General features: G+C 39.2%; 1 protein-coding gene across 1 annotated transcript in view; it reads right to left on the bottom strand.

Moving 5' to 3' along the window:
- The window catches only part of SI (sucrase-isomaltase), a 198,485-nt gene that overhangs the window by 135,227 nt on the left and 37,398 nt on the right, over window positions 1-25,860 (bottom strand). The window contains 11 exon segments of the mRNA XM_075068972.1: window positions 3,600-3,649; window positions 8,143-8,231; window positions 9,284-9,408; window positions 10,087-10,143; window positions 11,680-11,764; window positions 12,291-12,445; window positions 12,975-13,091; window positions 14,688-14,859; window positions 15,856-15,973; window positions 20,611-20,695; window positions 24,679-24,792. Coding sequence (XP_074925073.1) covers window positions 3,600-3,649; window positions 8,143-8,231; window positions 9,284-9,408; window positions 10,087-10,143; window positions 11,680-11,764; window positions 12,291-12,445; window positions 12,975-13,091; window positions 14,688-14,859; window positions 15,856-15,973; window positions 20,611-20,695; window positions 24,679-24,792 — 1,167 coding nt within the window.

Genomic DNA, 25,860 nt, shown 5'->3' with positions numbered 1-25,860 from the left:
CTGGAAAGAGTCACTTTGTGTGTTTCTAAACATTTCTTTACAACACAATTTATAAAATGACACACACACTTTTTTCCCCCTTCCCCTTAGCAGTTTCTTTAACTGGATAATATTCTTTCTTAAAGGCTATGATCTATAATATAACATATGTTTAGCATAAATAAATATTACATTATGGACACTATTTCATTCTTGTAATTTGTACAACGTACTTCAATCGTATCTTTTACTTTTTTTAAAAAAAATAATTTTTAGAAATAAAGAGCAAATGAGGGACATGAGCCAGAGAAGCGTTGAAGTAGCACTCTGACTTGTATCCTATTTACTTTGATACAGCAGAACTGAACTCTATTCAGTCAGAGCAGGTACCCAATTCAGAGATGTACCAAGTGTCTTCTGTCAGGTGCTGAGTGCTTTCAACTTCCACTGACTGAATCACTGAATTGAAAACAAACACTAAATCTAATGGCTTAATCATCATCTAGATCAGTGGTAGGCAAACTTTTTGGCCTTAGGGCCACATCAAGTTTCATAAATTGTATGAAGGGCCGGTTAGGGGAGAGAGTCATGGCCTGGCCCCCTTTTCCTATCTGACCCCTCAGGACTCCCCTTCCAACCCTCTCGTTCCCTGATGACCCCCACAGGACACCTGCCTCATCCACCCCCACCACGCCCTGTCCTCTCACCGCCCCCAGAACCTCTTTCCCTGACTGCCCCCTCCCGCCCCCCATCCAACCCCCATTCTCTTTCCTGACTGCTCCCTCGGACCCCTGCTCCTATACAACCCCCTGTTCCCCCCCGACTCCTACACACACGCACACCCCATCCCCTGACCACCACCCCAAACTCCCCTGCCCTCTATCCAACCCCTCCCCCTACCATGCCCCTTTACTGTGCTGCCCGGAGCACAGGTGGCTGGCGGTGCTACAGCCACACAGCGTGACTGAAGCTGGGCCATGCTGCTGTCACCATGCAGCACAGAGCACCATGCACCACAGCTGCCTCAAGAGCTCATAGCTCTGCAGTGGAGTGAGCAAGCTGAGGCTGCGGGGGAGGGGGCTTAGCATGGGAGGGGGTAGCCTCCCGGGCCAGGAGCTCGGGGGCCAGGCAGGACGGTCCCGAGGGCCAGATGTGGCCCAAGGGCCATAGTTTGCCCACCTCTGATCTAGGTGGCTGTGGAACCACCACCAGGATAGCACTGTGGTTGTCACGGCAGCTATGAAATCATAAATACACTCCAAAACATCACTCTTGTGAAAGTTGAAACGCACAGTTAATCTCAGAATCTCCAGCCTCATCATGATCTGTCAATGGTTTGGTTATAATACCCAACGCTCTCAGCTTCAATCCTAACCCACATATCAGATCCAGAGTATAACCAGCTGTCTGAGTTCAGAAGGGAGGGAAAAGCCATTAATAAAACAGAGGTTCTCTATTCTTTAATTATTTCAGAAAAATGATTAAAACTTTAAAGGACCAGATTCCCACATAGCTCCATTTACTTGAAGCTCCGTGCTCACTTTGGAAAAGCATATGGTGGAGAGGAGGAGAGCATTTCTGGTTCAGATGTATTTACCTTGCCTATATAGGGAAAAACCCTGGTCTCATTGAAGTCAAGGGCAGAACTCTCATTAACTTCAGTGAGACCAGGATTTCACCCCTTGTTTACAGTCCACAGCACAAATGTACCAGGAAAATGAAGATAGCTGATGCAATATAATTTTTTTTTCCATTCTTGAACAGGCCACTATATTTTCTTAGCAATTTACCTGTTTAATAAAATGTCCATTATTTGTTTGTTAAAAATAGATGTTCTCCATTATTGATTGAATTGATAAATGGCAGCTTTATGCAATGAATTAACCTTTCTTTATTGACTTTCAATAAGAGCAAGAAATATGCCCTTGATTACAATGTCTTTGTAACCACAAAGAGTAAATGATTACGAAATAAATTATGTTAATTACTAATAAACTTTTGATTACTTATCAAAAAACAGCAATGCTTGTGTGTGGATTCAGGGCTAATGGAAGACTGATAGCCCAGTACATAAATCTGTGGTTATGCAGCAATCCTGAGAACAGGTGCATCACAAGTAGCAACAGAGAAATTTTCCCCACAGCATCCAACAAGTGCATCTCAACTATGACCTGGAGGAATCAGTTACATAAATTTATTCTCTGCACACATCAGGTCCTTGGCCTCTCTGCTAAGAACGCAAACAAGGTTACCATTTAGTGCACTAGGGGTGATTTTTTATGGTGTGAACTTTCTCCATTCATGTCATGGACCAATATTAAGACATTTACACTAATCACATTACCATCAATCAGTAGCTTTCAGTCACAACAGAGCTGTGCTAGTATCAAACAGATGACACACTAGGAAAATGCTTTATATCCTATTACCAGCCCCTTGAACCACTCAGTCACCAGGAAAGGATACTGTTAAATACTATACACGTCAGTGTCATGTTAGCTGTAATAATAATACAGACGTATTATATGAGACAATTAGGATTTTTTAACATTATTCACTCTCTTTTTGACTGAATTGAATGCATCCATTAAATAGCTGCTCAAAATTCTTATATAAATCTAGAAAAAACAGACAAAAGAGACTATCAACTATCTACGTACTGACAGCCTAATTAAATTGCTGACATTCACTCCTTAGAATAAAAATTAAAAATTGACACCTCTAAAATGCCAGCTCATTGGCTTCACTTTGCACCACTGATGTAGGGAAAATAGATTAAAAATAAGGAAAAGAAAAATGATAATCAGATCTATGAAGGTATTCATGCTTCTACTCCTATGCTTCCTGTGAGTTTCCCCTTCAGCAGCTGTTCCCCTGGGTGAATTTCAGCACAGCAGAGAAAGAAACATGAATTAATTCTTACTCAATCAGAATTATCTAGTTTTGAAATCCCCATGGATTGAGGGGGACAATGTTTTATGCAGTAGTTCTGATCCTGTGCCCATCGCTCCCCCTTAAAAGACCCAAGTCCAATGGAGGACGCATGAAGGGGCTTCTTTGGGGTCAAAGGAAGGAGTGAATGATGCAATAGATGCAACACTCCTTCCCTGTCCTAGTTCTTCATCCCCATAGAATGGACACATTCAGCCTTATATGCGGACTTTATGATGCTTTTTAATATGTAAGAAATGATAGAATTGGTGTCCTACTAAAAGTATTATTTGTTAGCAAATACGTGTGGGATAGTTACATTTATTTCTACTGACAGAATATCTGTCTAGAGTCTAAAACCCAAAAAACCTTGTGCAGAAATAAATTAAAATACATTTTATAGAGTCCACTACTGCATTTTTAATAGAATTGCATCTCGTCCCTTACTCAGGCAAAACTCCCATTGGTATAATGAGAGCTGAAGGCAATCGCCACCTTGCTGTTCTTCTATTTGATAAATAGTTGTATGTCAATTTTATCATCTGTCAGGAAATATGGGTGCTTTTATGATATCTAAAAGTTAGTAAAAGAATGAATGAACAATCAACGAAACACGATGCTCTGATTAACTGAAAACATTACAGATTAATATGAACACAATGAAAATAACATTATGAAAAATTACTTACATTGGCAACTGAAAACTGGTAATAAATGTAGGTTTCATTTTCCACTGTACCTAAAATATTGAGAGAGAAATGAACACTTTCTAAGCACAGTGCAGAAATTAGCCAGCATTAATGACAAGTTGAGCATAGGATTGTGTTACAATTAGAAACCAATAGATTGCCACAACAATGTGCTAGGTGCTGTGCAAACTGATATTGAGACATAATTTCTGTCTTTCATAGCTTCCAATGAGGGACAAATGAAGATTTACTAAACTCTTTTGCCTACTCTGATGTCCATGTAACTGATCCTACATTATGGGGATATTTACCTGCTTTAAACTTATGCTCTTTTTCTATTCTTTTTAAAGAGCAGAAAGTTAAAGAATGATTACAGTAAAAGCTGTTATAAAGGCAAACCTGTGGAAACTTACTGTGAAATCAAAGCACTTCGCACACACTTAACTCTAAGTAAATGAGTAGCCCATTGTCTTCCTGTGGTTAAGTGCTTTACCAAATCTGGATAGAAACAAGGTAGGGGGTCTTGTGGAAAAAAAACAGCACGTAACTGTGCCTGTGTAGCGTGCGCAGCCTGTGTCTGTGTGTGCAGCATATGTGTGTGTAGTGTGTGTGTGTATACACGCAATCTCAATTCTGATATTTCCTAACTTTCGAGTGCTTGACTTTGCAAAAGTAATAACATTACTTGATCATAGTTCTTTGCCACGCAATTGACATAAAGAGAGCCTAAACTCGATATTCATCTACAGTGCAATTAAAATTCTACTTGCCAGAAGGACTGCATACACTTTCTTTTAACCTTATATCCATATTTCAAAGCTAACTCTTTGAAATATTTTGAACAATTATCTATTATGCAAAGAGTTTCTATTATACTCTATCTAATGTAGTTACGAAACAGGGAATAAAATACCTCACTGGCAGCAAATGTAAGAGTTGATTATTAAACACTGCAGTGTGGGATTTAAAAAAAAAAAAAGATGGACATGAAGAAGGTTGTGGTTGCTAGGAAATTGTGAACAATTTCTAAGGACGATTGCAACTCATAAGTTTTTAGGAAGACTTGTTTTAGAAAATGATCAAAAAATAGTAACAGCTCATATAATTTTGTTTCTCAATATTAGTACAATAAATCTGATTTATTTTAGATCTTGAAAATGAACACATTCCCTCTGTAGAAATATCAGCAACTGCCCAGGGCATTCGATATTTATTGCAGCAATTATCAGCCAAACCACAACGCATTTTCTTTAAGGCAGCCCAGAGTTTCAAGAGACTTAAAAGAGCATGGACAGTTTGAAAGGTTTTGCATGAGTCAGGACTGGGAGAGTCAAAACAATAAGAACTGGATTCTATAAGTAGGATATGTATCTATTATTGCATAGATCTTTAAAAAAAAGGCTTTCAATAGTATAAAGCAAAATCATCATACCATAAGCTTTTGAAGCACAAGCAGCCCCCAGGGCTGGTGAAAGGAAGTTTTGCGCCCTAGGTGAAACTTCCACCTTGCGCCCCCCCCCAGCCCTGTAGCAGCTCCCCTCTGCCCTGTGGCACCCCCATGGCAGCTCCCCGCCCCCCGTGACAGCTTCTCATCCCCAGGCCCGGGGAGCCCTGCGGTACCTCCCCACCCTAGCTCACCTCTGCTCAGCGTCCTCTCCGAGCACACTGTCCTGCTCTAATTCTCCTCCCAGGCTTGCCGCGCCAAACAGCTGATTGGCGCCGCAAGCCTGGGAGGCAGGAGAATCGAAGCAGAGACTGCGCAGTGGAACCCCCGGGCTACCGGCAGCGGCGCACTGACCCAGGGGAACTCCTGGGTTGCCAGCTGCTGGCAGTGGCGCACTGACCCCGGGGAACTCCTGGGCTGCCAGCTGCCGGCGGTGGCGTGCTGACCCTGGGGGATCCCTGAGCTGCCGGCTGCTGGCACGTTGACCCAGGGGAACCCCTGGGCTGCTGGCGGCGGCGCGCTGACCCAGAGGAATCCCTGGACTGCCGGTGGCAGCTCAGACTCCCTCTCCCTCCCAGGGCAGCAGCCGCTCAAACACTTTAAAAAAAATTGGAGGGTGTCGCTTTTTGGCACCCCCAAATCCTGGCACCCTAGGCAACTGCCTAGTCCACCTAAATGGTAGCACCGGACCTGGCAGCCCCACTTTTTGGCATACAGCTAGCTTGATGCCCTCCTACTTGAGGTAGTGAAATAACTTCTCCTTAAATACCCCAGTTCTTCAATATCAGGACAGATAGACTCAATATTCTGAGTTAAGATTTACAGAGTACAATGTGATCGTAGGGAATTGTAGACTGGGCACTTTATACTTTAAAGGAACAGCAGTGTAAACCCAGAAGAGAGTCCGAGTCCTTCACAGCTAAAGTATGTGGATGAAGGCAGACTCCTTACTACGATGGCAGCACCTTGGAATTGGGGCTGAGAGAGAAGTTAGGATGATGTAGTCAGCCAGGTGTCCCACAACAGGAGAATCAGATAGGCAGCATCTCACAATTAGGTCTACCACTGGTATTTCCTCACAATTAGGTCTTTCTTCACAATTAGGTCTACCACTTAGTGAGAAGTTTAGGGTTAGCGTGGACCATTTCGGGACCTTTTCCATCTCCCTCTCAATGAAAAACTGATCTGTAAACAGGTGAGTTGATGACAGGGGAATAGTAGCAGAATCCCAGAATCTTTTTAAAGATAGGCTTATTAGGGAGACTATATTTAAATTTTCTCGGAGTTCTCCAACCTGAGCACATTTGTAGAGGTCAATGATGATCTATTCAAAAGTTTTACTGATCAAAAGATGTGTATATCTGAACATAGAGTTAGAATGAATTTCAGTACTAGACAGTCAGTACCGTACAGAATCATAGACAGAAATCAAAACAGTTAACACAAGTAATCCTATATAACCTTCCCACCACCTTTAGATCTTAGTTCTGAAAACATTTATGCACAAGAGAAGTTCTATTTCACTCAGTGAGAATTGTGTATAAAAACACTCAAATGCACAAGTGTTTTGCAGGATCAGGGCCATATTTTGCAGGACTACAGATGAAACATTAGTGGAATGACATAGTGTAATCTATTCTTGACCACCACAGCGGAGCTTTGACCATCTTCATTATGCATAAGCCCTTATTGTTGAGACATTTCTTCTTAAATTCCTTCTTAAACCCATCCAGCATGGTTAAATCATGCTCAATTTCTTTTTCTATTCCCTTCTCTCTATGGATAGCATGAGACTGTTAGATTAAAAATGCAAGGTCAGAACTTCCTGAAAACCAAGTATTCTTGAAATACATTAGTTTTAATGGGCATATGCCATAAACCAAACCCTTAGCTTTTTTAATAAGGTGCTACAATGGGTTACAAACAAACAATAAAGACTATCACATACAGGTCCTTAAATCTTTTTTTTAATAAAAGCTTGAGTGTGTAATAAAAGGTCTTCAGGAAGTCATTTTGGAATAAATATTTAAACTGCTTGCTGGTTTGTCTAACAAAAGTATAATAAAAAGGACAAAGGCTGGGATTGTCAAACAAAGGATTTAGGTGCCCAGATCCCAGTAAATTTCAATGGAATTTGGGTGCATAACTTCTTAGGTGCCTCTAAAAATCACAGCCAGTTATTTTATCATTCAAAGTCCAAACTCCCTTTATTTTCCAAATTAGCTTTAATCTCAGCCTAACCATCACTAACCATGGTATTTTAAAGGGATAAAACTCAGATATTTTATTTAGCCAAGTTGGACATGTGAAAGAAATGAATATATTTATAAATTATTTTGATTAAATTTATTAAACAAAATCCTGCTACATAGGTGCACTTAGATCCTCCTATTTTTTGGACTGTGTGTGTACAGTATCCAGAATAGCTGGATTCTCATCTCAGATTGGTGGCTACATGAGCTACAACAACAATACAGCAAGAACCCTAGAAAGCAATAAGGTTTATTGACATTATCAGTGATGAAATGTTTGTTTGTTTGTTTGTGGATTTAGATGCCTCACTTTTAGCATCCAACTTTATCACTGTCTGTATTTATGCCCACATATAAGGGTATGTTCACAGTGATTCAGATGTGTGACTGTAGAGTGTAGACATATCCAAGATAGCTTTGCATCCACTGGAATTAATCTGGATTTACATCAGCAAATTTGAGAGCAGAATTTAGTGTATTAAAAATATGTCAGTAATATGGTGTACAACTCTGGACTTTTTTAAAGGCTAATATGAGCCTCTTTTTTTTTCATATTAACAAGCAAACAACAATTCTAACAAGACTTTCAGTCCCTTCTGCGAATAGAACATTACATTTCCTCTACTTGAAGTTGCATACCCAAACCCTCACTAATGTCCCACTGAACTAGTCAGGTGAGTAAGAATTTGCAAGACTGGGCCCCCTGATTGTAACATTTATAATTTGTAAGTATACCACTAATTTGCATAATGTAAAATTCTTCATCCATGAAACCAATGAAAAAATTAGGATTATTATTTTCAAATATACTAATATTGCAAATGCTACAGGTATCTAATGTGCCTACCTCTAGATTCTCCATCATCCCAGAATAAATCTCCAGCTGCTTCTTTATTGTCATCTAATGCAATTATAAGTCCCATCGAATTCTTGCGGCTGTAAAATGAAAGACTTTCTCTGAAGAGCATAAATCATATCTAGACGTTGTTTATATTGATACATCTTGAAAAAATATTGACTCTACCAGTTTTCATTTCCAAAATCTTCATGTTAAAAACTGAGGTTTTGTATTTGCAAAATTTTGCAGATTTCCTTTCACCGTTTTTTGGCTGAGAGATTTTAATAATTTCACAACAGAACAGATTTTCCCTAAGCTACTTTTCACCAGGAGAAATTGCCTTTCATTTTCATGGAAATGGATGAAAATGTGTGGCAGGACTAAAAATTATTACGCAAAATTAACATGTGATTAACCAGTAATCGTATTATTTCATTAATCATGAAAGTATGTCAATGCTTTCAGCTATTACCAGTCTCAAAGTTTAAATACTAAACCCAACAGGCCATTTTTTCCTCTTAATTACGTGGGTATCAATCTGTTATTCCAGATATACACTGAGAAAGGAATTTGGTCTAACATCCACACTTTGTCCCACAGGCAATAATCAGCCTGAGAAACTCATCCTTCGTATTCACACAGGGCAACAAGGGAGCATCCCTTTCATCAGTAGTAGAGATGGACGACGGTATTCACCACAGTGCTGCTAATCACACATATGGGCTAGTAGGGAGAGGGACACACTGGTGCAGACTACTTACTCCCACTTCTCTGGAGCAAAGGGGGACCCAGAGACCAGATTAAGAGTCTGTGTCTTAGTCTGGTTTCTAGTGTGTTCCTTGGGCACGTTGACTCTTACTCAGGACTTGTGACAAAGCTACAATTTAACCCCGTGTGTGCAAACTGACAAGCAAACTGGGCCATATGTTTGACTGTAGAGCTTCAGGACCTGATCCAAATACCACTGAAGTAGTGACCCTGCACCCCTGGCTACAGTGGGACTTTAGCCTGACTAAAGAGTGTCGGATGCAGTTGACTTCAGACATTCCCATATGATACACCCAATGATTTGAAATCTGACAATTCTGAGCCCACTCCTGAAATCACAGTACAGAGTAGTGTGATCAGAGTGCTCAGCTTTAAAACGTACCTGTACAATGTTGTATTAGCTGGTTGCTGAATAGGAAAAATGTAGCCTCCTCTCAGATGAAGTCCTAGCTTGTCTGCTGGGAGATACATCTCTGCTTGTTGTTTTCTCCATACTACTCTTCCACCCTAATTTATGGGAATGGAAGAGAAAATGGATATTTTACATTACTCACTACAGAGAACGGTTTCTCACATCCTGAGCTTCCATTCCAGTTCTTCCAGTTATAATACACGAATGTCTATTCAGACACTATCTGCCTACTACCACAGAAAATCACCCTAGATTACACCACCAAACAAAAAATGCTTCCTTTTTGATTCCAGCATGATCAACACACAAAGAAAGGCCAATTCATCTTGGAAGGCTGAAAGAAGACACTGTCCTGTGTCAGGCACTGGGTAGAATCTTACCTTCCTTCTCCAACCAACAGGCAGAAGAATTGGCACAGAAGTGGTGAACTTAATTTCTTTAGAAATAAGAATATCATGCCAGTGTTTGAATGCCCATAAGAGACTGCAAGTATTATATTTTACTATTTATTTACTGATGTTGGTGTTAACAGCACTATACAGAATGTAGAAGAAACATAAACCTTGCTTAACATTTGTTACAAACTCTCTCTTCTCTTTTTTCTCTATCTATTCCTCCGCCTTCCCTTAATTATCTCTCTCTCAACTTTCTGCTTCCTTCATGTTTATCTCCTCTACCAGGTCTAACAATCACAACCCACCCCGTAGAGGACAATGTTGAGATGAACACACAGACATGGACTCAGCCCAGCATTATTATATGCATTTACTTACTGTTTCATAGTCATACCATACTGCATCAGGAATATATGCAGTCACTGTTTCCACACCCTGAAATGAGAATAAAGAAACATCTTTCATATTTGAAGACAAATCAAAGAGCAAGTAAAGCAGCATTTCCAAAGTGACAATTTCAAGATGACAAGAGAATTTCAATTATATTTGTTCTGATTTTTGTTTATGAAGAAGGACCTTTCTCTACAATGGTCTGGTCAACGTATAAGACTTTTCCCCCCAGTATCACAGAAGTTAGAATAGAAAAAAAATGTCCTTGTTCATCCATGTGCAATGAAGATTTATGCCCTAAAGTAGGCTTATTACTGATCCATCTGGTCTCATTTTAAATGTGTCATGCAATGAGGCTTCTGTCATGTTCCTTGTAGATTGTCCCACAATCCAGTAGTTGTCACTATCAGAAATTTTTCCTGATATTTAGCCTCAATTCTTCCTTTTTTTTTAAATCCCATTTCTCCTAGTCATATCCCCTTGTACCAAACTAAACAATTCTTTTGGGGTATCTACACCTTCAGATGTTTGTAGACTATTATCATAGTTCCTTTTACATATTATTTAGCTAAGCTATGCACAGCTCTTGCTTTTCACTTTTCTTCATAAATCAGTCCTTCTAGCTCCTAATCAATGTTGCTTTTCTCTGAATCCCACGAACTTGTGAAACTGTTAGTAGAATGGAGGTACGCATAAATGCATATAATAATCCTAGCAAAGTCACATCAGAACCATAGAGGAACTATTACATCACTGCTCCATGATATGATACTCTGTGTGATATGCAGCCCAAAAATCACACTGGCTCATTTTGATATCGTGTCATGTTGCAAACTCATGTCTTATTTGATATTTACAATTACCCCCAAATCTCCCTTTGTGTTACTTTGTTCCACATATTTCCTTTTGTGTTACTTTGTTCCAGATATTTCTTTTCAGATATGTCTTGTTTTGTACATTTAACAAATATATTGATAGAGCTTGAAAAATGTGATTGCATATGTGAGACTGAGGGCCAAAGGGGAAATTTTGAATTAATGAGGGTCATCACTGCAACAGGAATAATCCAAGATCTTGGTGTTCTCCAGTGAAATTACAAAGAGATGAAGAGAAGATGCTTGTGAACTTTAGAAACACAGCTTGACAAATAATTGTATCATGTCCTGTCCCTCTTATCTACCTGCTTGTGAATGGTCACATTCGTAAGTGTTTCCGCATTAGTTTAGCTATAACTGATGTTCACTCTGCTAGGTCATGGTTCACTGGTTACTTGATGAAATTATCTGGTCAACATGTGTATGTTGGTAAACCTATCCACTCTGGTTAAAACACCTTTTTGGAGATCTGCTATCAGCTACAAGAAGAACACCCAGAAGTCAGATGTATTCTTTGCAGCATAGAAGAATCCAAGCAGACAAATGGTCTAATGTAAAGACAATAGGGTGCCCTCCATTGTATTACCTGTCACAAATTTTAGAGATACACAGTGATGATTAGGGGCAAAATTGAGTCCTAAATAATATGAATGTCAGCGCTCAACAAAGAGTTCAAAGATAGATTTTAATATATAAACAAACATACTGGGTCCAGTACAGGAGTGATGAGAAGACCAGGGCCCCACAAGAACTGTCGATCAATAGCCCACGTTGCTTCATCTGAATAGAACCTAAAAGATGGAGAAGGTAGCAGAATTTATTTTGTTTGTTTGATTATTGCCATGGGTAACATTACATTGCCTGGAATCAACACAGAAGAATGAAAACACTGATAACTGGAAATTTATAGCACTATAGCTTGTTTTTATTGCCGTATGAAGAAAATCAGACAATGCCAGAAATACATTCCTGTGTTTCCTTATTTAGTTTATAATTGTATTTTTCATATATTTCCTGTTTAGAAATAGTTTGTTCAAGAGTTTAAGAGCTAGGACATGCAACTTCTAGAATGTGCAGCATGCCAAAAAGTCATTTCCTTATTTACCACTGACATTTCATACCATTCATAGCAGGTGTTAGAGCAAATTATAATAATTTAGGAAGCCAGATGTGATTTATGATTGATCTTTTTAAAAAGCTATTGTATTATAAATGTGTATAAATATGACGTATACAATAGCATCAAACTCTGCCCTATCGAATTCCCTCTTTCCCACAAAAAATACTGTTCATGCATATTTTGATCAGTGAACTTACTCATGAAGAAGTGGTCTCACTACTGTGCCTCCTTGTGTATGAGCTTTGTAAAAAAGGGTGTAGAGGTAGGGCAGTAAAGTGTATCGAATGTTCAAGTAGTTCTTTGATGATCTCACCAAAACAGAATCTGCCCCAAATACAGCTGGATCCTGAGGCTGAAAATAAAGGTTGGATTGTTATTGTTGTCATGAAGAAGCAAACATGTTTTGGCAAACACTGTAGGCCAAATCCACTATAAGCAGCTGCAACTCCATTGGAGTCCACATGAACAGTGACACAATGAGGTTGCAGCTGCTGATGCCAATGGTGAACTTGGCACAGTACATACAATTATTTCCAATGGAGATGACTCTTTTGGAGTTAGAATTTCATTAAGACCGCCTACGAATGTAAAATATCAGCTACAATGCAGTGAACTATATAGCTCACTTCGACCAGAAAACCTGATTGAACAGAGTATTAGAATGCAGGAGACAGAATGTCTACTCTATGCCAGTAGGACAGCAGTTGTTTCAATGACTGAGTAAATATTAACTAAGGACAACAGAAATAATTACATTACAGTGGATTTGTTCCAGTTCTTTTGTGCTAGTAGTCTACTTGTAAGTTCATTGATACAACAGTAGTAGGAAATTGGTAACGTAAGGATATCTTTAAGGAACTTTAAGAGTATTTGTAACCTACCGCGTAATTTTCAGCATTGTGATTTCTGCAAAATGGATAAAATGCTCCAACTTGCATCCATCGTCTGCAAAGTTCTTCTGTGACATTATCAAAGAAACCACAAATATCTGCACCAATCTAAAAAATTATACACAAGTAGTATGTGTGTCAAAATGCTGTATATACCCTATATGTATTATACAGCATACTACATCTCTACACATATGCCTGTACACACATTTTTAATTGGCATACTACCAATCTCACAAAAGATGATATACAAAGTGAAAGGAAACATTTCTAGTGAATAATCAACATATCCTTAATTGCCACAATAGGCAGGCTGAGAGAGGTGTTCAGCACATTTCCTCCTGACACTTTTCTTCTTTCAGATCTAATTTCACTCAGACCCAAAGCTGTCAAATGGCTTCTGTTCTGAATAACATAGAGACATTATCAAAGATTATTATTTGAAGGGGGAAATGTCAGGCATATCTCCTTTTTTAAAAAAATGCTCTAATATTTTTCAAAGTTTCTTTTAAAATTGATTTTAAGTTTATACGCCAAATGTTATAATGTAATACAGAAACTTAAGTCCCATTTCAAACAGGACCATGTTAACACAAACTGGGCACTTTCAGTGAAACATTTTAGTATGCACTGCAATTCACACCTCCAGTGTACCACACTGCAGGGCCATGTAGACGACCCCTTACATTCTTTTGCACACTGGTAGCAATAATACAAAGTATTTTTCCAAGTAGCTCTGATGGAGCCCACCTGAGTGTAAAGGGCTCTACCTTGCACATCACCTCTGAAATTTGTCCACCTTTTTTAAAAAAAAACACCTTCCTTTTCCTATTTCAGTGTGAAAGGTGCATCAGAAGGGACTAGAGGGAAGTTAAAAGGGAAGAGAGTGGCATGATGGGGAAAGGAACGACGGTATTAAATACATTAATTTGAGTATTTTTGTTTTGTACATGCACATATAGGGCTTTACTGTGCAATTTGTAGTCACATGGGTCAGCCTACAGTGAATGAAGTTGACTTGTTGTATCTAAATTGGCTATTATCATTCTCCTTCTCCCTAACCTCCATCTTGTTGTCCTTAGATCACGAGCTCCTTGGAGCACCACTTGTGAATGTTTGGAAAACATTAACACACGGGGGGGCTACCATAAATAAATGATTAAGAAATAAATAACATTAAGCAGTCTGCAAGATGGCAGCACAGTACAATCACAGAAATGCAAATCCTGAAGATGGAATTTGGCCATTTCATTCATTTATAAATGAGCAATCCTATCCCATTGCCAATGCAGTGACAAAACACTGTATAATGTCAGCTCGTAGAGCTAATCACTGAAGATAAAACAATAATAAAGGGTGACAGATAGCTTGAAACATAGGACATAGTACACTCGATCACACCATAATTTCATCTAGTCAGAAACCCAGCTATGGGAGTGGCCTATACCTGATACTTCAGAGGACATCAAAATCAGTAGCAACAGCCCCATAAATAATCCAGCCAATTGTCTAAAGTTGTACATGGGGGATGAGAGTTTCTTGTTTGTTTTTTCTGGACTTCTGCCAATGACTATTTATGTTTTAAAGAACAGGGTCATTATTTATATTGGTTTTGATTAGATAGCAAGCAATCATATGAAAAGATTGCATTGTTAATTCTTAAGCTGTTACTTTGAAAGGTGATCCCAAATAACTATGACATACATAAGGTATCCCAAAGAGGTTAAATTCCAGCATTCCTGGTATCGCCCATTTCAGATCATTCCATGTAGCAGCATTATCCCCTAGCCAATGTCCTGTGTATTTGCCTGATCCAGCAAAAGTAGACCTAGAAATAGTAAGGCTTCTTTTTCCAGGGAAAACAGCTTGTATAGCTCTGAAAATTAAATGAAACTGGAATTAATACCACATGGTAAATGTACTTGAACTCTGATAGATTATCGGTTTTCCACATTGCCAATTCAAATTCATTAATTCATAAAAATAATAAGGCCCAGGGATGTTGTTTCATTTCCAATTAGCCAGATGTATTTTAGCTGAGCTCCTCTTTCTGAAACTGTTTAGCCCACTAAACTTTGGGCCAGATACTCAATTGGAATACACTGGCTTTACGTCAGTGCAGCTGCACCAATTTAGATCTGTTGAGGGTCCAACACGTTAACTACTTACCAGTTTGAGTGTTTGGGAGAAAAGAAATGTTGGAACCTATGATTTTTTTAAACCCACTGCCTAGAGAAGTAAAGAACAAAGCACAGAAAGAGCTCCTCTATTCTAACACTCCACAATTCAGTACCTGTCATGCAGGAGATGTGAGACTTACTGGATGGAAACTTTAGATGCAAAATGGGATGAGGTGAAGACACTTATCTGCTGGGATAGTGGTCCCATGGGCTGTGTTAGCCAGGACCAGAACCATGGTTTTATTTGCTCTTCTAACAGAAATAAACTTGATTGAAATAAATAGTCTTGAAATTACATCAAGTTTGAAAATTATTCAAACACGGTTGGCAGTTCACTAGCACTTTTAAAGACAATGCAAATTTTAAGACTTTTTTTTTAGTTGAACTTTAAATAGTAATGCAAGGTCTTCCTTCCATTAACTGATTCTACAAGCCACATAGTCCACATGGCCACATAGTCCTAAATTTTTATAACAGGCTAGTGAATTTTGGTGCTTCAGTGTTGGATGCCCAGCTTCAGAAACCATAGAATGACCTGATTCACAGAAGGCAGATGCTTAACAATCTCTGAAAATCAGACTCCTTTAAAAAGTTTCAAAGTGAGTACCTAAAAATCACTAATCACTTTTGCAACTTTAGGCCACATACTCTAGTGTATCTTTATGTAACAATTATTAGAAAGCAGTTCTTACTTATCAGTAGACAGAGTCATGGAATATCCATACAGACTGTGAACATCATAGTGTTTTCCCCAAGATTGCACTGCATCCATGCAAAGTGTCTTTGAATACATGAGTCCATCGAGAATACCTTTAGAAAATGATATGACAACATTGGAGTATGCATTTATTTTGAATATTTGCAATCTTTTATCTTAATACATAACAAAATGCAGGGGCACTTTTTGTTTAGTATTTACATTCACCAAAGTGCTTCAAGAATGAACAACGGGTGATTGTCAATATCATATCATATGACAGTAGGTTAAGCTAGATTGAGGTACATTGGCTTTATTCATCTGTGTTTAAACTGTGGTACTTTTCTGCTTTGGAGCTCCCTATACCTCATGGCAATCAATATGCAAACTCAGAACAATTCACCCATTACCTTTAATACTTCTATAAATGCAGCTTTTGTATCAGAGTGGAATTTAGTGTATAACAGGGGTCGGCAACCTACCAAAAGTGGCATGTGAGCCAATTTTTGATGGTACATGATGCAGGCTGAGCCAGTCAGCCTGTCGCCACTCTGGGGTTCCCTCTGCTGGTCCCTTGCCAGTCGAGGTCCCGCCACCGGTCCCACTCACCTTGCTTCCGGTAGGAGTTCCAGCACAGGCCCCCTGCCAGAGAGGATCCAAGCCTCCGGCCCTGCTCAGCCCTACTAGCCACCAACTCCACTCACCTCAGCTGTCAATCTGGGGTTCCAGCCACTGACTTCCTGCCAGCCAGGGTCGGGATCTCCAGCCCCGCTCAGCCTGCTTTCCTGCCTGGAGTCCCCGCAGGCCACCCTAGGCTCTGCTCCTGGCCTTGGATCACTGCTGTGCAGCCTCCCCGCTGTGCCCACTCTCCTCAGCCTGGGACAGTGAGGGTTGCACCTGAGGCAAGAGGGGGTGCAGCTCAGCCCCCCCATCTTAAAATTGCTTATATCAGACCACACTGCATTTGACCTTGTGCCTGCCTTCTATCGCCTTTTTTTTTCCCACTGAGAGTTGAAGGGAATGTTTGACAAAATGGCAGCTCCTAAGAAAGCGAAGCTAGATGTCCAATCTTTCAGCCTGCTTGGACATATCTGGATTTATTGAAGAGAAGGACTGTGTTATTTGTGCTTTCTGTTATGAAAGTGTTTGTTGCACATCAAGTGTTCAACGACATATTGAAATGAAGCATGAAAAAACCTCTCTTGATGAAGCAGACAAGACTGAATCAATCAAAAAGGCAGTAGCAGCCTATGAGAAGCAAAGCAGTGTTTTGAAAAGGTTAAATGTAAGTAAAAATCAAGCTACAGAAGGAAGTTACAAGATTGCACAGTGCGTTGCAAAAAAAGAGAAAGCCATTTACAGACGGGGAATATATAAAAGAAGTTTTTCTCAGCAGTTTGGAGATTTTGTTCAATGATTTGCCAAATAAAGATACAATCATATCTGGAATAAAAGAACTGCCCATCTCTGCCAGAACAGTTGAGAGATGCATAAGTGAAATGGCAGAAAACATTAAAGAAAAGCAGATGACTGCATTGAAAGACACAGCAGTGTTTAGTGTTGCAGTTGCTGAGAGTGTGAATATAAATGACGTTCCACGTTTGGCAGTTGTTGCAAGATATTGTGCTTCCGGTGAAATCCAAGGGGAACTTTGTTGCCTAAAACCCCTGCATGGCACAACAAGGGGGAAAATTTGTAAACCATTTTGAATTACGGGGAGATGACATCAGAAAAATATTTTGTGTTTTATCTGAGAACAGATGGTGCTCCTGCCATGGTCGGAAAACAGAAGGGATTTATAAAGTTACTTGAAGATCAAACTGGCCATCCAACAGTCAAATTTCACTGTATCATCCATCAAGGAAACCTGTGTGCTAAAATTTCTATTTCAGAACTTAATGTGATGAATACTGTGGTGTGAATTGTGAATTTCCTTGTTGCTCGATCTGCTTTGACTCACAGACAATTTCAAGCACTGCTAGAAGAGATGGACAGTGCTTATAACGACATCCCACTTCACAGCAACATTCGGTGGCTAAGTCATGGCAAGGTTTTGGTGCACTTTGTAAAATTTTTGTTGGAAAAAGAACAAAACTACCCTGAACTGGATGATGACAAATGGCTGCGTAAGCTCATGTTTCTAACTGATATCACCACTCACCTAAACAAACTCAACCTCTGTCTCCAGTGTTATATCCCTGGAGGCACCAGTTTTAGGAAGAAATCACTGGAAACACAGAGAGCTGTAAACCTTGAAACAGCCATTTATTGCCACACACAGAACTAACCAACAGCCACCCAAAACTGGCTGGGCTATCTCCTAATAATCTAATTCAGTTGCCATAGCAACACAAGATTCTATTACCATGACAACCAAATACACACCATCCAGGGTGCAGGGCAAACAGTTCTGGATCTTTATGAAGCCTGGAAAGCATTTGTTGTGAAACTAGCAGTTTTTTTCCAGTTCTTTCCGCTACTTCCAACTCATAAAAGAGCTATTGACACATTGCACTGTCAATGTCGATGAGACTGGAAAGTACATGCATGAACTGGAATCAGAATTTTCTGACAGATTTCAAGATTTCCAGCGATTTGGCCTAATAATTTCTTTTCTAATTAAACCTGAAAAGTTCAATGAAAGCGACTTGGATTTGTCTGTATTTCAGTGGATGGGTGTTGAAGATTTCGAAATCCAGCTCATTCAGTTAAAAAGCTCAGAATCAAAGTTTGTAGATCTGCGACGCGCACTTGAAGCTACCAAGAGAGATCATGGGGCCTCTATTCTGACCTGCTGGACGTCCCAGCCAGTGAAATTTAACTGTTTGAAGAAAATTGCATTTGCAATGCTTTCAGCATTTGGATCCACATACCTGTGTGAACAGGTATTATCACACTTGAAATCTGTCCTCTGTCCCTCTTGGAGCAGTTAACAACTGATCACTCAGAAGCCTGTGTGCAGCGTAAAGTATCCAAATATGTTCCAGACATTGGAAAACTCCACAAGGAAAACCAAGGGCAAGTATCTCACTAATCTGGTAAGATCTGCATTTTAAATAAAGCTTCTGAAACATTTTGAAAAACCTTGTTTACTTTACATATAACAGTAGTTTGGTTCTATATTATAAACTTACAGAGAGACTTTCTGAAAAACGTTAAAATGTATTACCAGCAGGCAAAGCCTTAAATTAGAATGTATAAATGAAGATTCGGCATACCACTTCTGAAAGGTTGCTGACCCCTGATATATAATCTGATTAAGTTTGTCCGGGACATACAATTATTAAATATTTTATCATATTTCTGTAAGTGCTATTAAATAGTAACCACCACCTCTCTTTGGAGCCATTGCCTTCCAGCACTTCTCTTACTAAATCTTGCTTTATTTTGCAGAACTGTAGCTCAGTATGGGCTTAGCTGTCACCTGGATTGCATTCCTGTGTAGGGGAGTAAGGAGGCATAAGGAGCTTCCTTATTTCCCTACACGGGTTATTTGCTTTCCTAAATCTTGCTAAGAGGAGAAGATCCTCTGCTATGCTGCTTCTCCTTCTCCAGCACAGGTGTGTGGCCTCCTCAGTACAGAGGGAGAAGTAAGCTCTCAAGAGATTCAGTCTGGGTCCTGCCTTGGGGTACGTCTACACTACCTGCTGGATCGATCTATCGGGGATTGATGTACCGCATCTCGCCTAGACGCGATACATCAATCCCCGAACGTGCTCCCTGTCAACTCTGGAACTCCACCAGGGCAAGAGGTGGAAGTGGAGTCAACAAGGGAGTGGTGGCTGTCAATCCCGTGCCATGAGGTCACAAGGTAAGTCAATCTAAGATACCTCAACTTCAGCTATGCTATTCTCGTAGCTGAAGTCGCATATCTTAGATCAACACTCCCCCCTACCCCCAGTGTAGACTAGGCCTTGCTCACAGAGCAGCACAGCCATGCCCTGCCCCTTGCTTCAGCTAGAGTGAAGTGCAAAGTGCCAATCAGCTCTGTACAGACATTCCCTGCTCCTTGTTTCTTTCCCATTTTCCCCACCTCCTAAATACTGCACTGGAAAAATGCCCACACAGGTTAGAACTGTATTTCTAAGACAGAGCAAAATCTTTCCACTCTTCATTAGAGCCTGCGTGATCAGAAAAAAATAAACAGATTTTTTTTACTTTCAATGGAATCTAAAATTCTGCATTAAGTACTAGATTGTGCTGCCCTTCATCACCTTGCTGACCACTTCTTTGTACTAGCAGATGCACTGATGCCAATGGGACTACTCCTGTGAGCAATCGCTCACAAGCATGTGGAAAGATTGCACAACTTCACCCTTAATTATTGGACTATTGGATCTGGCAAGATACTGCGACAGGGTTACATAAGTTATTGCTTGATAAAACATTAGAATTCCAGTTTAGTTATGCTTACGGGCCTAAAGCTATTAATGATAAAGGAAAATCAATACTATTGCCTGACTTAATTAAAGCAATAGCAACATTTACTTTAGCAAATGCAGCTAATAATTTGAAGAATGATGAAGCATTTTACTGGAAAAAAGACATTTGCCTTCAGGAGTTCTGGAAATAGTACCTAAGCTACTGAGGATAACATACTATATACTCATCTTTTCTGTCATTAGGAATGTTTAGAACATAAAACATTTAAAAGTGGTAAAAATTTCCCTCATCTCATTATAACTGATTACTTGTATCTCACACACACTTGGATTTTTGCCATCTGATTAAAGACTATATATAGACTTACTGGGAGTGAAAGGAGGATAGTTTAAGTTGTTTTGCTGACAGCCAAGTATTGAACCTCTTATAAAGCTGGATATTTCATTCATGTCCTGGGGGGGAAAAAGATGTAGATTATGATAGGATTTGCTTAAATATCTTTCCCTAATGAAATCCTTATATTTTATTCATCAAATCATTTAGGAAAGGAAAAAAAAAAAAAGTTTAACTAAAGTCTCACTACCTAACATATAGATAGTATAAATAGAATATTATACGCATTTATCCACATAATAATATAGATCCTGATGCTGCAGAGACTTATTCATGTGAGTCCTCTCACAGTATCTTGTGCAAATGTACTCAGCTGTTTATTTGCAGGACTGCACCTATGATCAGTACAAAACAGTGCGTTTCAATCTTTTTTTTTAACTTACGGACACCTGCAAAATTTCAGATGCAAGTTAGGGCCTCTTTGAAAATCTTAGTCTGCGGAGCCCTTGGGTCTGCAGACCACAGGCTAAAAAACACTGGTATAAATGGTATGTATATATTATATTTCACTTTAAGCTGTGACAGATTCAGTCCCAGAATGACACTTCATAATGCACAGTCTCTCACTAGACATTTGAAAGAATTGGGCACAAATTTACCTAAGAGATATGAACTAAAGACATTCATAAAGAATTGTTGTTGTTTTTTTCATGTAGTAGTATTCAGAATCAAAGCACATCAATCTTTTCTACAAACCCAACTGTTTTGCAACATACAAAAGATAGCGGGCCTGTCTCTGATATCACGTATCCTGGTATAAATACAAGGCAATGAACCTAAAAGTCAAAAGTAACCCCAGTGTGAAATGAGTGCTTGTGAGATCAAAAATCAGGCCATGTATAATTTTATCTTATTCTATGACATTAACTGGAGTTACACAAGTTGTAGCCAAATCAAATATTAGCATGTTGCTGTATATTAAGGAAAGGTTTCTGTGGATCATTAAATAGCAGTGTGCGCAGGTTAATTCCCTTTACATTTGTACTTTCTCTTGAAAAAAGAATAGGTCAATTTTCTGAGGCTTTATTGATTGAGCCCATCCGTCTTCCATTTATTTTCTTACCGCTGGATGTATTCAAAGAAAAGGGCTCAATTTTGTAAACCTATAAGGCCTGAATCACATCACTGCTTTCTGGAAATGTAAAGGAATCTTAAAAGCGAGACTTTAAATACCTTCACACATACACTTAAAAGTATATTATTAAAAAGTGTCTCTTTTTCATCAATTACTCAAAAACAACATCTCTTTGTTTCAAGGGATTGCAGAATGCAAAGATTTTACAGACACTGAATCACTGGGAACTGGTTCCACAACACTAAAGGAGCATAAAGCATTATAGACCAATTTATATTGGAAATAATTTGCCACCATATTAACCTTCTGCTTACTAAAAATGAATTATGGTGGTAGTCACCAGAAGATGGTGCTGTTATACATAGTCTAACAAGGGTTTTATTTATTTTTTTGTTCTTGTTTTTGTTTTGTTGGGGGGAGTGGTTTGTTTTGCTTTGTTTTGACTTTATGTGCTGAGTACCTCGTGTGCAGTCTTTGAAGAAATGCTGTGAAGTTGTAAGTATTTGTGATGTTGTTTCTTGGGGGTGGGGTGGGGAGCACTTACTACAAGCACATGCAAGTTTGATGTCTGACTTAATTGCTATAGAGTCACTTCTTGCGGCAGAGTTGCTTCCTCAGAACCAGGAACTGAATTTGAGCTAAAAGAGGCAGCATTTGTGTGCCCTTTCTGGACATTTTTGTTCAAGGACGGGTGGGTATATGATGTTAAATAAACCACTTACTCTAAGAAAATAGCAGATTCATAGATTTCTGCTCCATCAGAGGACTGGTCTACAATGTCCCAACAACTGCTACTACTTAGCAGAGAGACTATAAACATAACACTGGATAATGAGAATCAGATCCTCCACACACACACACACTGCACCCTCTGTCAAACGCTTGGTTTGCCCTCGTTTAAGCACTCCTGTACAATCAGAAGAGGTTTTTGCTCATTTTTAATATAGTATCATAGAGTAACAATCTTAGGCAGAAGTTTATGCATACCTCACAGCATAGCTCAAGCAGGGCAAATTTCAAAATTCAACTGACCCTTTCTCATTTTGAGTAGAACTTGACTCCGCCAGCTTTTGTACTGGGACTGCTCAGTGCATAAAAGAAACATTCTACTTGCAACATTGCAGGCTGGGAACCCATGGTTTTATTCGGCTACCTAACAGAGCAGAGAGGGGAAAGCTGGACCTAAACTTGCATGGATTCTGTGGCGGACGAACCTCTCCAGAGGGAGCACCAGGGTTCTCTGCTACTTTTGCCACTCCTAATCTGAAATAGTGACTGCAGAAGGACCGAGCTGAAACCCCCTGACCTATCTGGATTTGGCATGTGTGAATTTTAGTCCTTCAGTACCAGTGCAGGACAGCTTCACATTGTCCAATTAATCATGATATAAATAGGTTTCCAGAATTTGCCAATGGTTTATATAGGCAATTATCCCGACATACTAGCTATGGGCTTTGTCAATGGTTAATAAGCTTGGCAGTGTGTTAACTCTCAGTGGCACCTTAGAGACTAACAAATTGTTAGTCTCTACGGTGCCACAAGTACTCTTGTTCTTTTTGCGGATACAGACTAACACGGCTACTACTCTGAAACTTAACTCTCAGTGAATCTCCACAAATAACTATTCCAGTTTGAACAACTATATCATTTGCCAGGTAGAAATTTGGCTAAAAAATGATTTGAAGAAAATTGAAATAGCATTTGTTGATTTAGAAAATATTGATTAACCATTCTAATTTGAAATCAGAAGGGAGATTAGTCATAATTGCAATATGTCTTAGACTCTTTTCTCCGAAGTGTACTAGCTTGTTATGGGCAAGGAAGAGAACGATTAAAATTGTTGCTTAATGTTTTTATAAGAACCCACTTTCCAGTAATCCCTGTGGCTGAAAGTAACAAATATGGATAAAAGGATTTTCCTCTCTAAACAGTGGATTGACTAGCATTGCTATTCTATACTACACCCACCGACAGGTTAACAGCTTGATTGCTTTTCACTTCCTTTTGCCCTTTCATTGGGTCATGCAGGAAATGAGACTGTAAGCTCCTCTAAGTACCTAGCATAATTTGGGATGCTGCAATATAACTAATAGTAACTTGCGTTTGCACTCCTGCCCAGAAAACAGGATGCAGGAATGTGAAATAATGAAAGAAAGATTAAACAAATATTATTTCTGAATGTTCAAATGAAGTGAGGGTTTATTTTGGAGCCAAAGTTTGGAGGCTGGGTCCCACTTCAGTTGGAGTATTTACAAACTTGAAGTTAACACATGCTGAAGTGCTTTGCTGGATCAGGGTGTGTGTGTTAGAGAATTTTGCTGTAGCTAAACTGGTGCCTAATAAACCTAGGCGCATTGAAGTCAATGGAAAGATTCCCATTTGCTTCAGTAAACCTTGATTTGCTCATTCCTAGACTGAGAGAGTATAAAAAACAAGTTTGGTCAGTTAAAAGTTGTTTTTCACCAGCTACCACATTTTTCACTAGAGGTGAATATATTGTTAGCATTGTAACACTCATAACAGCAGTTTGGAAGAATTATTAAAAAGGGCAAGAAATCTCATTCACTCTCCTTCCTTTATTATTTTAATACTTTTTGCCAGGTTGGGTTTTTTGTTATTGTTGTTGTTGTTTGCAGACATTGAAGCTTCCTCTCCCATTTACACAGTTGTGAGCTAAATCAAGTTACTTTAGATGCACTGCAACAACATCCGTAAATATAAATAGACTAAATACATTGGATGAAATCCTGGCCCCATCCAAGTCCAGTGGCATCAGTGAGGCCAGGATTTCACCCAATGTGTTTTGCTCTCCAGCTAAAAGATTAGGAAATAAGTAGTATTTTGATTTTTAGTTTTTAATAAGAAACATCCCTACAGTACAAAGAGATGAGATTGAAAAGATGTTTCATCCTAAACTCTCACTAGCTTCATATTAAAAAAAAAAAAAAAAAAAGATGAATGACTTACAATCCAAATCCCATCATACTTCACTTGATCGTAAAAGAGCTCACATTCTTCTGTCCACCAGTTGGTACATTCTGGGTTGGTGTAGTCAGGGAACACAGTCAGTCCTGGCCACACCTACAGTGTAAGAAAGTAAAGAGCAATTGGTTAAACTGGCTATTCCATTAAGATAAATTTAGCTTTATGATTTATTTCAAACATTTCCATTAGTTTCTAATAATTCTCTCCAAGACATAATTTGAACCATGTTTGGACCTAGTCCTGTAAGAATCTCAGAAAACTCAGTGGAATATTTTGTTCTCCAAATGAGGTGGGGGGAATTACACGACAATCTTCAAAACTGTTTCAAGCTTGTGAGGGCCTATAAACCCCCATCCTTTTTGTAGGAAGCCTTGTAATCCTCCATATAGGGCCTAGTTTTTTGCTATAAAGGTTGCTGTCACTGTCATGGACGCGGTATCGGGGTACTGGTTGAAATGGTATACAAACAGTACGTTGGTGCCAGTCCCTGCCATTGATACGAGCATCTGTGATTCTAACAGAATATAATATTGTAACAAACAATGCTTTGGCTTTATTAGTTTATAGATCCACATATCCAGGCCCTAGACTTTACCTAAGCATAATAAGGCCAAATAATTGTTAAGTAAAAGCCGTGGTTTTAGTTCTCAAATAGACTTGCTTAGCAAACATGTCAGGCACTAGGTGTAAAGAAACTAAGTATAAGAAAATGGGGTATGGAACACTGACAAAAGAGGAACTGGGGGGGGGAAAGAGGAACTGGGGGGGGACAAAAGAGGAACTGGGGGGGGAAACTGGGGGGGGAACTGGAGGGGGGGAACCCCCCCCTCGAGTGCCAGCTTTGCCTTATGCAGTATTTATAATGAATAATGCTTGCTTAAGGGAAACTCCAAGGAGGGGTTATCAAAATAACCAGCTCAATCACTGCCAGAACATGTGAAATATGTTTGACTAGCTTGCTGATAAGCAATATTTTAATGACTTTTGCAATATGTATCAAGGGGTCATAAGACAGTCAGCATAATTGTAACTGGAAATACCCCAAGCTGAACTTACAGTAAATAACCTGCTGATTTGCAATATTAATTCCCCAAAAAGGCAAATAATTTATGTAACCAATATGATGTTTTGCAGTTTTAACCTTTATAAGCTTGATGAAATTTG

This window comes from Chelonoidis abingdonii, chromosome 8, assembly GCF_003597395.2.
Source record: "Chelonoidis abingdonii isolate Lonesome George chromosome 8, CheloAbing_2.0, whole genome shotgun sequence".
Classification (NCBI taxonomy): Eukaryota; Metazoa; Chordata; order Testudines; family Testudinidae; genus Chelonoidis; species Chelonoidis abingdonii.
This window is presented reverse-complemented; position numbering and strand designations above follow the sequence as displayed.